This window comes from Rana temporaria, chromosome 7, assembly GCF_905171775.1.
Source record: "Rana temporaria chromosome 7, aRanTem1.1, whole genome shotgun sequence".
Lineage (NCBI taxonomy): Eukaryota > Metazoa > Chordata > Amphibia > Anura > Ranidae > Rana > Rana temporaria.
The window spans coordinates 126,519,572-126,532,449 of record NC_053495.1 but is presented as its reverse complement, the minus strand read 5'-3'; the positions used below and the strand labels follow the sequence as shown (position 1 = coordinate 126,532,449).

Here is a 12,878-nt window from a genome sequence, read left to right as displayed (position 1 = left end):
CACACACGACCAAACATGTCTGCTGAAACTGGCCTGCGGGCCAGTTTCAGCAGACATGTTTGCTCGTGAGTATGGGGCCTTAGGCATCCGGAATGGAAGTAGGAGCGGGTATCTGTCAAAATCGGGTACCCGCTCCCCCCTCCTCCCCAAAAGCCCAGTTTCACAAACAGGGGCTCAGGAGGAAGGCTTAAAGCGGAACTTCCACTTTTGTTTTAGAGTCTTACAGAGACTATTCTATACAGTCACATGTTATACTGAATAAGGAGACTTTGCTGTGGAAAGTACAGTATATGTTTGTGCAGCTGTTATCTGTTTTTGCACAATTCTGCAGTGTGTGCATATTCTTTGCCATCCTGAACTTGTTTTGGAATAGTGATTCTAACTTTGCACCTGTATTTCAATGCTTGCCTAACCTGTGCCATTTACTAGAACTAAATATTGCCATGTTGGTAAAGATTTTTGATTTGGCTCATGTACGCTAGGAATCAATACAAAGGTGTTGGCAGACGCCTAGATTTTGCAAAGTGTTTTGCTTTAATATACTACAATAGCAAGCATATAATAGTGTGTTGCCTAATATGCATGCATGCTAAACTGGACGTGATATTTTCTGTACCGCTATAGTAAATAATAATTTGTGATTGTGTAGACATCTGCTAAATCTGAGAAGCTACCTTGCCTTTATCTCCATTATGATGCTAAGCAGTCACTCTGCAATAACGTCTACCTAATGTAGCTTCCTGTCATGGTGTGGCAAAGATGCTACACTAGTCCGGAATTCATTGTGCCTTTGTGGACTACAGTGGATGAAAAACATGATGCAGGAGTGTGGCGATCAGCATGCTTACTGCTTTCATGATTCATAAGCCTTGAGCTTGTCAATCAGCACCTGACCACACCTAGTCCTGTTCATTGCTTTTTGGATTGACATCACTGCCTCTGTTGCTGAAGCTGCAATGAGCTGCAGAGTCTGGTAGGGGAAGTATGTGGGACACAAAAGAGGATATGGGTCAGTCAGGGAAGGTAAAGTAAGTTTTATGTTTACTTTATGAGGCTTGTGCATCTCATAGTAACTGGATTTGGTACTTGTTTGGAGGGTAATACAAGAACACTTAGTTGAACTTAGGCCTCGTACACACGACCAAGTTTCTCGGCAAAAAACAGCAAGAAACTTGCTGGGATTTTTTTTTTGCCGAGGAAACCGGTCGTGTGTACATTTTTCGACGAGGAAACTGTTGAGGATCCCGTCGAGCCAAAAGGAGAGCATGTCTTCTTTTTCCTCAACGGGAATGAAGAAACTTGCCTTGTCGAGTTCCTCGACAGCCTGACAAGGAACTCGACGAGGAAAACTATGTGTTTCGCACGTCGAGTTCCTCGGTCGTGTGTACGAGGCTTCATACATTAAACAAACTGCATTTTCATCTACAGATTAATTCTGAGGATGAGTCGGATGAAAGAAATGGCTTGACACAGGGTGACAAACTACGTGCCTTAAAGAGCAGGAGGCAGCCACGGTCGGCTACCACTGGAGCACTACGGTAAGAAAACAGTGCTATCTTCAGGCAAGAGATAGATGACCATATTTTCAGTAATACACCAACTCCACCTAATGATCTTTTGGTTTAGTAAAAATGATCAGGCTTGGGTATTTCAGTGCAACTTTACCTGGTTACAGTGCAGTAGACAACACTAACATGGTTGTTTGATTCTTGGCCTGTGCAGACCCTTTTTTATAGATATTTACATTGTGCGACAAACCAGAATTATGAATATTTGGGAGAGGAATACAGCTAGGTATCCAGGAGTAGATACATCTGCATTCTTTATCCGAATAATCTATCATTTTTATTGGGTAGCCCACACACATGCAAGTCATGTCTTGGTTTCTAGTAGGTTATTGACACGGCAAAAGTAACTAAAATGTAAATGTGAAAGAACTTATGCGCTACTCTGTGTTTGAAAACAATGTGAATTAAAATAAATATAAAAGATGGTGATGCTGCCTAAGTGTGATAAAACAATAACTAATGTTCAAAAATATAAAGCTGCCATTCCCTGTAGTGTCCCCACATACATAAAAAGTAATATTAATCGCATAATATGGAAAAGCGCTAAACCACTATAGAGTATATAATAAAGTGCTCACATATATAATATGAATACACAGGCAGAATAATATAATATATACGAATAACACAAGTATAAAAATAATTTACATAAGTGGTCACCACAAAAATATTATAAACCAATCCAGTGAAGAGTTTACAGTGTAGTGCCAAATACATATTCAAAGGTGACTTTAAAATTAATGCAAGGTAAGTAAAAGTTCAGTGCAAAAAATGTGTCAAGACAGGCAGTTATAAGTAAAAGTGCTGCAAAAATGCAAAGTTTAGTGATGCTGTGTTGCACATGCAGTCCAGTGTTTTAATTCAGGGAAGTGAGTGAAATCCATCAATATGTGGAATGGTCACTCAAGGAGATTGCATGGAGATCAGTGGTTTACTCATTGCCTGATATTCTCATTATTAGGGTGAGCGGCCATTACACATATTGGTGGATTTCACTCACTTCCCTGGATTCCCTGTCTTGACACTTTCTTAGCACTGAACTTTTACTTACTTTGCATTTATTAACTTTAAAATCACCTTTGAATATTATTTGGCACTTTATTATACACTGTATACTCTTCATTCGTTTATAATATTTATGTGCTGATCACTTATGTAAATTGTTTTATACTTGTGTTATTCGTATATACAGTATTATATTCTGCCTGTGTATTCATATTATATGTGAGCACTTGATTATATACTCCATATTGGTTCAGCCCCTTTCCATATATTGCAATTATTACTGCAAAAGTAAGATTTCCCTACCATATTTCTTAAGGGTACTTTCACACTGTACAGGAGCTTGGTGCGCTGGCGGTAAAGCGCCAATATTTTTAGCGGGACTTTACCTTTGTGTTTGCCGCGATTTTCGGCTGTTAGCGGGGAGATTTTAACCCCCGCCAGGAGCAGAAAGGAGCAGCTCTTTCAGGGCGCATTACAGGGCGGTGTGAAAGCAGCCTAAGTCGGTTCCTGTCTGGAGGTTCTGAGTATTCCTGTCTATCTTGGTGTTCCAGCACCATTTGCTGCTTTCACCACAATATAAAAAAATATCAAGTCAAACAGATTGTGGGAATGATGATAGCAGGCGTGCACACTCAAGAACACGCATAGATAGAATCTTAAAGAGATATATGGAACTGTCAGGCCCCGTACACACGTCCGAGGAACTCGATAGACAAAACTCATTGTTTTGCTCGTCGAGTTCTGGGTGAAGCTGCCGAGGATCTCAGCGAGCCAACTTTCCTCATTGAACAACGAGGAAATAGAGAACATGTTCTCTATTTGGCTCGACGAGGAACTCATCGGCTTCCTCGGCCGAAAGTGTACACACGCCGGGTTTCTCGGCAGAATTCAGCTCCGATCGAGTTTCTGGCTGAATTCTGCCGAGAAACTCGGCCGTGTGTACAGGGCCTCAGGTGGTTTAACTCTAGCATTTGCCAAAACTCAAATATCATTTTTTTGCATGGATTGATGCTTTATACATATAAATAATGTGAAAACCTCCAGTCATGTAGCTGTCACTTTTGGTGTCAGAGCGGGGGTATGATGATCTGATGGGCAGGACTATGGGGCCAGAAATGGGCTTTAGACCCCTAATGTTTCTGTTGTTTTTTTTTTTACAGGTTAGATGAAATGAAACCACATACAAGATCAATGTCTCAACCTTTCAGGTATTTTTCTTTTTACATATCTATCTCAGCTCAGAGGTGTCCACACCTAACGAGCCACTGTATTTTTTCAAAATGATGTCCTAATATTTCTCCATGGAAAGCATTTTCTTATATCTGTCTATTAAGTGCAAAAAAATACCTTTTGACCATGTCAGAAATTCAGAATGGTCCTGTGCCCTGTGCACATTTCCTGTGGTATCTCAAGGAGTCCATTAGTTTTATCCAAAGAAAAATGAATGCGTATGAGGTGGAGATTATAAAATAAGGAGGGAGTCAGTACAACTAGGCAGGGCCAAGCTTTGCAATTTCAGCCAACAAAAAAGCATGTGGTATGATTCAAAAAGAGGAAATTAAAGTGTTACTAAACCCAGGACCCTACATTCACTATATCTGGTCTCCCACAGTACACAGGACTGCAACTGGAAATGCAATTATTTTAGTAAATATAAACTTCTAAATACCTTTTCTCATCAGCAGTATATTTCTTTGCTTAGTCATAATCTATTGGATTTTTTAAAATCTACTGGATCACTTTGATGCAGAGTTCCAGACATGCCTATATTTACGGATCTATTTGTCCCTTGGGATTGAAAGCAAAGCCCTGTCTGGGCTCATGCAAGGCAGTAGATTCCCATGTGACAACTCTAATCGGACCCGCAAAGGTCCTGATGCTGAATGGAGCTGTGGGGAAGCAGGAAAAGTATTTGCTGCCTGGGATTGGGGAGAGGATTAAAGCAAACCTGTTGCTTTGTCTTAAATAGAAAAAGCACAAGTTTTTTTAAAAGGTTATATTCAATTTTTAAAAAGAGCATCCATTCCTTTGCCTTTTTGCTAAGCTAACCTGCCTTGCTATCTTGTCACGGCCTCCGATGCTTGTGTACATCATGGCCAGTCATCAGTGCACTTGCTGTCCCTGTGCAGTAGCCTTCTATAGGAGTCTGTTGGGCTGTTTCTCTTGTGGCAAGAGAGGCTGCAGCCTTTTATGCCTTGTACACACGGTCAGACTTTTGACCGTGCAAATGTCCCCCGTGAGTTTCCGACGGAAAGAAAGAGAACAGGTTTTCTATCTAAGGTCCGTCGGACTTTCGACAAAAAACGTCTAATGGAGGCTACACACGGCCAGACTTTCCAAGAAAAAAAGCCCGTCTGACTTTTTTTCTGGGAAAGTCCGGCCATGTGTACGAGGCATTATAGTCACTTTCTGACTATTTTCTCCCGCTGTGGTGTGAGTGATACATATTTTCTTTGGCCCTGGCTTTAATAATGTAATGGTGAGCAATTATCACTTTATACCTGGGCAATGTTGTTTTGTAAAGCAGCTTGTACTCTTCACCATGGGTTCATGTGACAGTGTGACAACACAAGAGCACAATTGGAGGGGAAAGACAGAGCATTACCACTCTATAACTAGAAATGTCTGAAGAAGGACCTTCATGGCAGAAGCACCAAGATGGCTTTTGATATTACATTAATATGCTAAAGCTTATATGATATTCAACTGATCGGGTTTAGATCTATCTGAGGATACTTGCAGATAAAAGTTGGGGCATATTAGTGAGACCCTAAAGTAATTTAGTTTGCCTGGAGTTCTTGTTCAACATTTTATTAATAATTTTTACATTAAAGGGGTTGTAAAGGTTTGTTTTTTATTTTCTGAATATGTTCCTTTAAGCTAGTGCAGTGGTTCTCAACCTGGGGGTCGGGACCCCCTCGGGGGCCAAATGATGATTTGCCAGGGGTCACCAAATCCTGGGCTGTTCTTGAAGCCTGCACTGTTCTCCCAGGAAGGGAGATGATAAGAGGGGGAGGAACAAAAAAAAGGGAGACAAAGGAAAAAAATAGAGAGCAAGAAAGACAGTTAGGCCTTGTACACACGACCATTTTCCTCGACAGAATCCATTAAGAAACTTGGTGGAAGAGCTTTTTTGCCGAAGAAAACGGTCGTGTGTATGTTTTTCATCGAGGAAACTGTCGAGGAACTCTTTTTCCTCGACGGGAGTCTCAATTTCCTCGTCGTGTTCCTCGTCGGGCTGGTTTTCGACGAGAAACACGTTTGTGTGTATGCTGAGAAACCCGCGCATGCTCAAAATAGAGTATGAGACGGGAGCGCACCTTCAGTAAAAGTAGCGTTTGTAATGGAGATAGCACATTTGTCACACTGTAACAGTCTGAAAAGTGCAAATTGTCTCTCACCAAACTTATACTTAACACGCAGTAACATGAGATTGTGCCAGTGGAATCAAACTTTCCCTGCCGTTGTATGTGTTGTACGTCAGGAGATGATTTGGTCTTGACAGTGTGTACGCAAAGAAAGCTTGTCAAGTTTCTTCACAAGCCTGACAAGAAACTCGTCGAGGAAAACAATGTTTAATTTACGACAAATTCCTCGGTGTTGTGTACAAGGCCTTCGAGGGAAAGATGGGGGGGAAAAAAAAGGAATTAGGATATAGAGAGATAAAAGGTAAAGAAAGGAGAACAAAGAGAAAGACTGGTGCATCCTAAAATGTACTATAAGGGGTTTTAATACTGTACGAGTGGAAAGGGTCTCAGGGAGCGCTAAATGTCCGCGGGTTAGGGGCGCAAATTACTTGTCTTGCCTTGGGTGCTTTTAACCCACGCTATGAAAATAATTTTACTGTTAGGGGTTCCCACAACTTGGGAAATTTTATCAAGGGGTCACGGCACTAGAGGTTGAGAACCACTGAGCTAGTGCATTGTTGGTTCAATAACCTTTTCCTTCGATTTTCCTTCTAAATGTTTTTTTTCTTTGTCTGAATTTCTCACTTCCTGTTCCTCTTCAGTAAGCTGTTCTGGCTGACTAACCCCCAACCAGAACAGCTCGGATGATGTGGGCAAGCTTACTGAGGCGAAACAGGAAGTGAGAAATTCAGACAAAGAAAAAAAAAACATTTAGAAGGGAAATTGAAGGAAAAGGTAAGTGAACCAACAATGCACTAGCTTAAAGCGGGGGTTCACCCTTAGAGGGCACTTTTCCCCCTTAGATTCCTGCTCGTTATTACTAGGGGAATCGGCTATTTATTTTAAAATATGTGCAGTACTTACCCGTTTACGAGACGCATCCTCTCCGTCGCTTCCGGGTATGGGCTTCGGGAATGGGCGTTCCTTCTTGATTGACAGGTTTCCGAGAGGCTTCCGACGGTCGCATCCATCGCGTCACGATTTTCCGAAAGAAGCCGAACGTCGGTGCGCAGGCGCAGTATAGAGCCGCACCGACGTTCGGCTTCTTTCGGCTACGAGTGACGCGATGGATGCGACCGTCGGAAGCCTCTCGGAAGAATGTCAATCAAGAAGGAACGCCCGCTCCCGAAGACCCATACCCGGAAGCGACGGAAGAAGATGCAGCTCGAAAACGGGTAAGTACTGCACATATTTTAATATAAATAGCCGATTCCCCTAGACCGAACGAGCAGGAAGCTAAGGGGAGATTTTTTTTTTTTTTTTAAATGGGTGAACTCCCGCTTTAACTGCTTAAGGACCGACGCACGCAATATACGTCAGCAGAATGGCACGGCTGGGCACAAGGGCGTACAGGTACGTCCCCATTAAGATCCCAGCTGTAGGTCGCGTGCGCGCTTGCAACCTGGTCCTGAGCTCCGTGATCGCGCCCGCGGGACCTGCGGACCCGATCGCCACCGGTGTCCCGTGATTGGTTCACAGAGTTAAAGGATAGTGAGAGGTAAGTGTAAGCAAACCTCTCCCCGTGCTTCCTAGTGAGACTGTCACTGATCGTCTGTTCCCTGTAATGGGGAACGATGATCAGTGAGGTCACACGCCAAGCCACGCCCTCACACTGTAAGAATCACACAATAGGGCACACTTAACCCCTTCAGCGCCCCCTACAGGTTAATCCCTTCACTGCCAGTGCATTTTTATAGCACTGTTCGCTGTAAAAATGACAATGGTCCGATGTGTCCGCCATAATGTCGCAGTCACGATAAAAATCGATGATCGCCGCCATTACTAGTAAAAAAATAATAAAAATGCCATAAAACTATCCCCTATTTTGTAGTCGCTATAACTTTTGCGCAAATCAATGTCAATAAATGCTTATTGCAATTATTTTTTTTTTTTTTACCAAAAATATGTAGAAGAATACGTATCAGCCTAAACTGAGAAAAACATTTTTTTTATATATATATATATTTTTGGGGATATTTATTATAGCAAAAAGTAAAAAATATTGGCTCTATTTTTATTTATAAAAACTGCAGAGGTGATCAAATGCCACCTAAAGAAAGCTCTATTTGTGGGAAAAAAAGGACGCCAATTTAGTTTGGGAGCCACGTCGCACGACCCCGCAATTGTCAGTTAAAGCGACGTAGTGCCGAATCGCAAAAAGGGGCCTGGTCAATTAGCAACAAAATGGTCCGGGGCTTAGGTGGTTAAAGGAACCTGTTTAGAAAATAAAAAACAAACATTTTCAACCCCTTTAAGATAATCAGAGTCATGATATCTATTTTAAGAACTGTGGACTCTCTTTTGATCTTGAATGTTTCCTGATAGTTTGGCATGCTCTTGTCTTTTAGAGTAATCGCACCTAACAGTGCACAGGGCTCCATGTCCCCACTGAAGTCCTCTAGAGTTACTGCATCTTCATCGCCAGTTGCTAGGAGAGTTGGACAGAGTTCAGGATCTTCAAGCAGCAAAACAAAAAAGTGAGTGCCAAAATCCAGTGGGTGTAATCTGAAAACTGAGCAATTTCCATGTCTGAACTACTAAAACCACAAATTCACTAAGGCTCTTCGTCAACAGTAAATTTCAAAGTAATAATAAATGCCATGAAACTATTATTGTTAATATCATTTGGTATTACCGGTTGTACTGTATTTAAGACTGGACATAAGGCTTTTTTTTTATATAAAGGGAAATACGTATTCAGTAAAAGTTACATTTAAAGTGATATTAAAGGCAGATTTTTTTTAAATAACAAAAATGTCATACTTACCTGCTCTGTGCAGTGGTTTTACACGGAGCAGCCCCGATCCTCCTCTTCTCTGGTTCGTTGCCGGCGCACCAGGACCCTCCCTACTGCCGAGTACACTCATAGCAAGCAGCTTGCTATGGGGGCACCCAAGCAGGCACACCCCCAAGCCGCTGCTCTGCGATTCACACAGGAAGCACAGTTCGGCCCTTCCCCTTCTTTCTGGCTACTGACTTTGATGTACAGTAGTGGGAGCCAATGAGGAAAAAGAGACATTGGAGAGCCGCTGCTCTTGTGCACATCGCTGGATCAAGATGGGGCTCAGGCAAGTAATTGGGGGGGCTGCAAAGAGAGCATGAAGGTAAAAAACCTTGTGTGTCTTTACAACTACTGTAAGGCCTGATTCACACAGCTGCACAAAGCCATACAGCATGAAGGATGTGTGTATTTATATGGCCGGGAGAGGCCCTGGAGTGACAGGAATATTTTTCATGTGTACAGGGACAAATGAGCTTATGCGTGCAAACTCTGAGATTTACAGCTCCTCTCATGACCGGCTTCTGTAGAATGGACATGCTGTAAAACCAGCATCCGATGAGCACTGCCAGACTCCACCATGCATCATCATCAGTCATCATAGGCATAGTACCTTTCTTTGGGAGTGTTCACTATAAGCTGTAACTATTTGTTTCTCATTCACGTGTGGCCCAGGTTTTTTTTCATCTTCATTGTCACACACAAGCATTAGCAAGCATTGGGCAGGTCTTGTTTTAGTGGCAGAGTACCCTAGGGGTGTATTTATAAAAAAAAAAAAAAAAGTAGAGCTATTCACCCTAGAAAAATGCATGTACATTCGTTTTGTGCAAATGTGGACAAAACTGAATGTTTTTAGGCTGTTTTCTCTCCTAGTTGACTATTTAAAAGAATGAAGTGACTCAGGAAAAACAAGCATTATTGCCACTAGATGGAGGTGATGGTCATCATAAATACATACAATACAATATAATCAGCTCCATCTAGTTGCCCTAATGTAGTATTTTCCTGATTTCTTTTGTATTCTTTATTAATAACATTCACCCTGGAGAAAAGATAGCCTTGTATTATTACATTTTGCCCCCATTTGTACAGAACAAATGTACATGCAGCTTCACACAACGAATAGCTCTGAGAATAGTTTTTCATAAATAAACCCCTTGTGGTAGAGACAGAATCAAGAGCTTCTGGCTAGTTTTCTGCTTGCCTTCTTTGTATTTTAATAGCCCTGAGCATTGAAGAATTTTTTATCCAGTGAATGATTCCTATGCCCTCTTTTTTCAGTGTATTTTTATTTTTCCACCAGGATATCTTTTAAATGCGTGCTCAGGTTCAAAAACATATGACATGTAGGAACTGTATAAGATTTTTTTTTTTTTTATCTAATTATCTTTATAAAAATGGATTTTTACTCTGGAAACTGGATCATTAAAATAAATTGGCCAATTTGTCAGCAGAGCAGAATTTTTAAGAAGTTTGCTTTACCCAAAGAGTACCTGAAAAGTTTGTGGTGGCTTTAATGACCTGGTAAAATGTCAATTGACATCAGCATACTGGTTTTAAATAAGAAGATTTTTTGTAAAAGGGAATCAATAGCTATAGGACAAGAGGCATCAAAACAGAGGAACTGGCAGTGTAGATGTTAACACCTTTGTCTCTTCTAGATTTCAGGCTTCTGAATTTCTGCGTGGGATAATGTAGTACCTTTGCATGTGACAGTATAATTATGTAATTTCCCTAATGATTGCAGTATCAGTTAGAAATTCTGTGTCAGTTCAGTTGAAAAGGTACAATATAGGTATTTACAGCCTACGTGATTTAAAAATGGCCATGAGTCCTTTTTTTAAAAATTGGCATTAGTGATAGATTGATCGCCTCATGAGAGCCTCAAGATATGCAAGAAGCTCATACATTCAAATATATGGAGACCTGCCCTAACTCTGATACAGTTAACGTGTTAAAAATACATTTTAATTTGTTAGAAAGCATAATTTTTTTTTTAACCCTATACAGTGGCGAAAATAATTATTTGATCCCCTGCAGATTTTTTAAATTTACCCACTTACAAAAAAATGAAGGGTCTATAATTTTTATCATAGGTGTATTTTAAATGATAGAGACAGAATATAAGCCAAAAATTCCAGAAAAAAACACAATACAAATGTTATAAATTGAGTTTGCAGTTCAGTGAGTAAAATAAGTATTTGATCCCATAGAAACCAACAATAATTCTGGCTCCCACAGACTGGCTACAGTATGTGCTCATGTGGTACACAGATTAGTCCTGTCAATTTAAGAAGGTGCCCCCAACAACAACTTGTTATGTATATAAAAGACACCTATCCATAGAATGTTTCTTCCATTCAAACCTCACCATCATTGTTAACCTGCCTAGCGGTATTCCCGAGTCTGGCTCGGGGTGAAATTTCAGTACTATTAGCGGTAACCCCGAGCCAGACTCGGGATCGCATCGCAGTATACAGGGAGAGTTACCCCCGCTGTGTGATCGAGCTGTCTCCTCGCTCAATTCACACAGTGCCCGTGTGCCACCGAGCTCCGTTCCCTGCGACGTTGTGCCCCACGGGGGCGGAGATCCGTGCCAAATTAAAAAAAGTAAAAACACAGTATACATACAGTACACTGTAATCCTACAGATTACAGTACTGTATAAAATAAATACACATCCCCTTTGTCCCTAGTGGTCTGTCCAGTGTCCTGCATGCAGTTTTATATTATAAATACTGTTTTTTCTGCCTGGAAACTGTAGATTGTTCATAGCAACTAGGGATAAGCTTCGAGTTCGAGTCGAACTCATGTTCGACTCGAACCTTGCTTGTTTGGCGAACAGTAAATGTGGGGTGTTCGCGGCAAATTCCAAAAAGCCGCAGAACACCCTGTTAAAGTCTATGGGAGAAATCTAAAGTGCTAATTTTAAAGGCTAATATGCAAGTTATTGTCCTAAAAAGTGTTTAGGGACCTGGGTCCTGCCCCAGGGGACATGTATCAATGCAAAAAAAAAGTTTTAAAAACAGATGTTTTTTTCGGGAGCAGTGATTTTAATAATGCTTAAAGTGAAACAATAAAAGTGAAATATTCCTTTAAATTTCGTACCTGGGGGGTGTATAGTATGCCTGTGAAGCAGCGCATGTTTCCAGTGCTTAGAACTGTCTCTGCACAAAGTGTCATTTCTGAAGGAAAAAAAGTCATTTAAAATCACTCTTGGCTATAATGAATTGTCGGCTCCCGGCAATTCAGAGAAAAGTCATTTATAAAAAAAAAAAGGTGGGGGTCCCCCCAAATTCAATTACCAGGCCCTTCAGGTCTGGTGTAGATGTTAAGGGGAACTCCACCCCAAATAAAAAAAAATGGCGTGAAGTTTCCCCAAAAATCCACACCAAACCCCTTATCCGAGCACACAACCTGGCTGGCCGCAGAAAAGAGGGGGGGACGAGAGAGCGCTCCCCCCTCCTGAAACCTACCAGGCCACATGCCCTCAACATTGGGAGGATGCTTTGGGGGTCTGTGACCCCTCGAAGCACCATGTCCCCATGTTGATGGGTACAAGGGCCCCATCCCCACAATCCTTGCCCGGTGGTTGTGGGGACCCCCAGATCCCGCCCCCCCCATGTGAATTGGTAATGGGGTACATTGTACCCCTACCATTTCACTAGGAAAGTGTAAAGAATTGTAAAAATAAAACACACACCGTGGAAAAAGTCCTTTATTTAAAAAAATCAAGCGGTGGTAATCCACTCTCGGTCCCCGCTCCAACGTTGTCGGTATCCTGCGATGGGTGATCTCCTCTCCGCCGGGGTCCAGCAATGAGAAGATTTCTTCATCCAGGTCCATGATCCAGAGTGCATGCATCGTTGGCCGCCTGTCTCCACCGGAGACAGCCCGGCGAATGACGCGGCTTGAGCCAGTGACAGCTCCTATATAGGTGAGACGGGGCCACCCGTCACGTGACCCCGCCCCCCTCTGATGCAAGGGAGAGCCTGGGCTTTCCCAGTGACGTAGTCAGAGGGTGCGTCAGAGGGCGACGGGGTCACGTGACGTGACGGGTGAATAAGCTTGCATGTCACATCTATTCATTTAAAGTGTTACTCCAGGCAAACAGCTAAA

At 41.9% G+C, this 12,878-nt stretch overlaps 1 protein-coding gene across 3 annotated transcripts in view; it reads left to right on the top strand.

Moving 5' to 3' along the window:
- The window catches only part of CDC14A (cell division cycle 14A), a 168,718-nt gene that overhangs the window by 146,154 nt on the left and 9,686 nt on the right, over positions 1-12,878 (top strand). For all 3 annotated transcript variants that reach the window (XM_040359941.1, XM_040359940.1, XM_040359939.1), the window contains 3 exons: positions 1,429-1,538; positions 3,734-3,781; positions 8,329-8,457. In XM_040359941.1, coding sequence (XP_040215875.1) covers positions 1,429-1,538; positions 3,734-3,781; positions 8,329-8,457 — 287 coding nt within the window. The remainder of the gene's footprint in view (positions 1-1,428; positions 1,539-3,733; positions 3,782-8,328; positions 8,458-12,878) is intronic.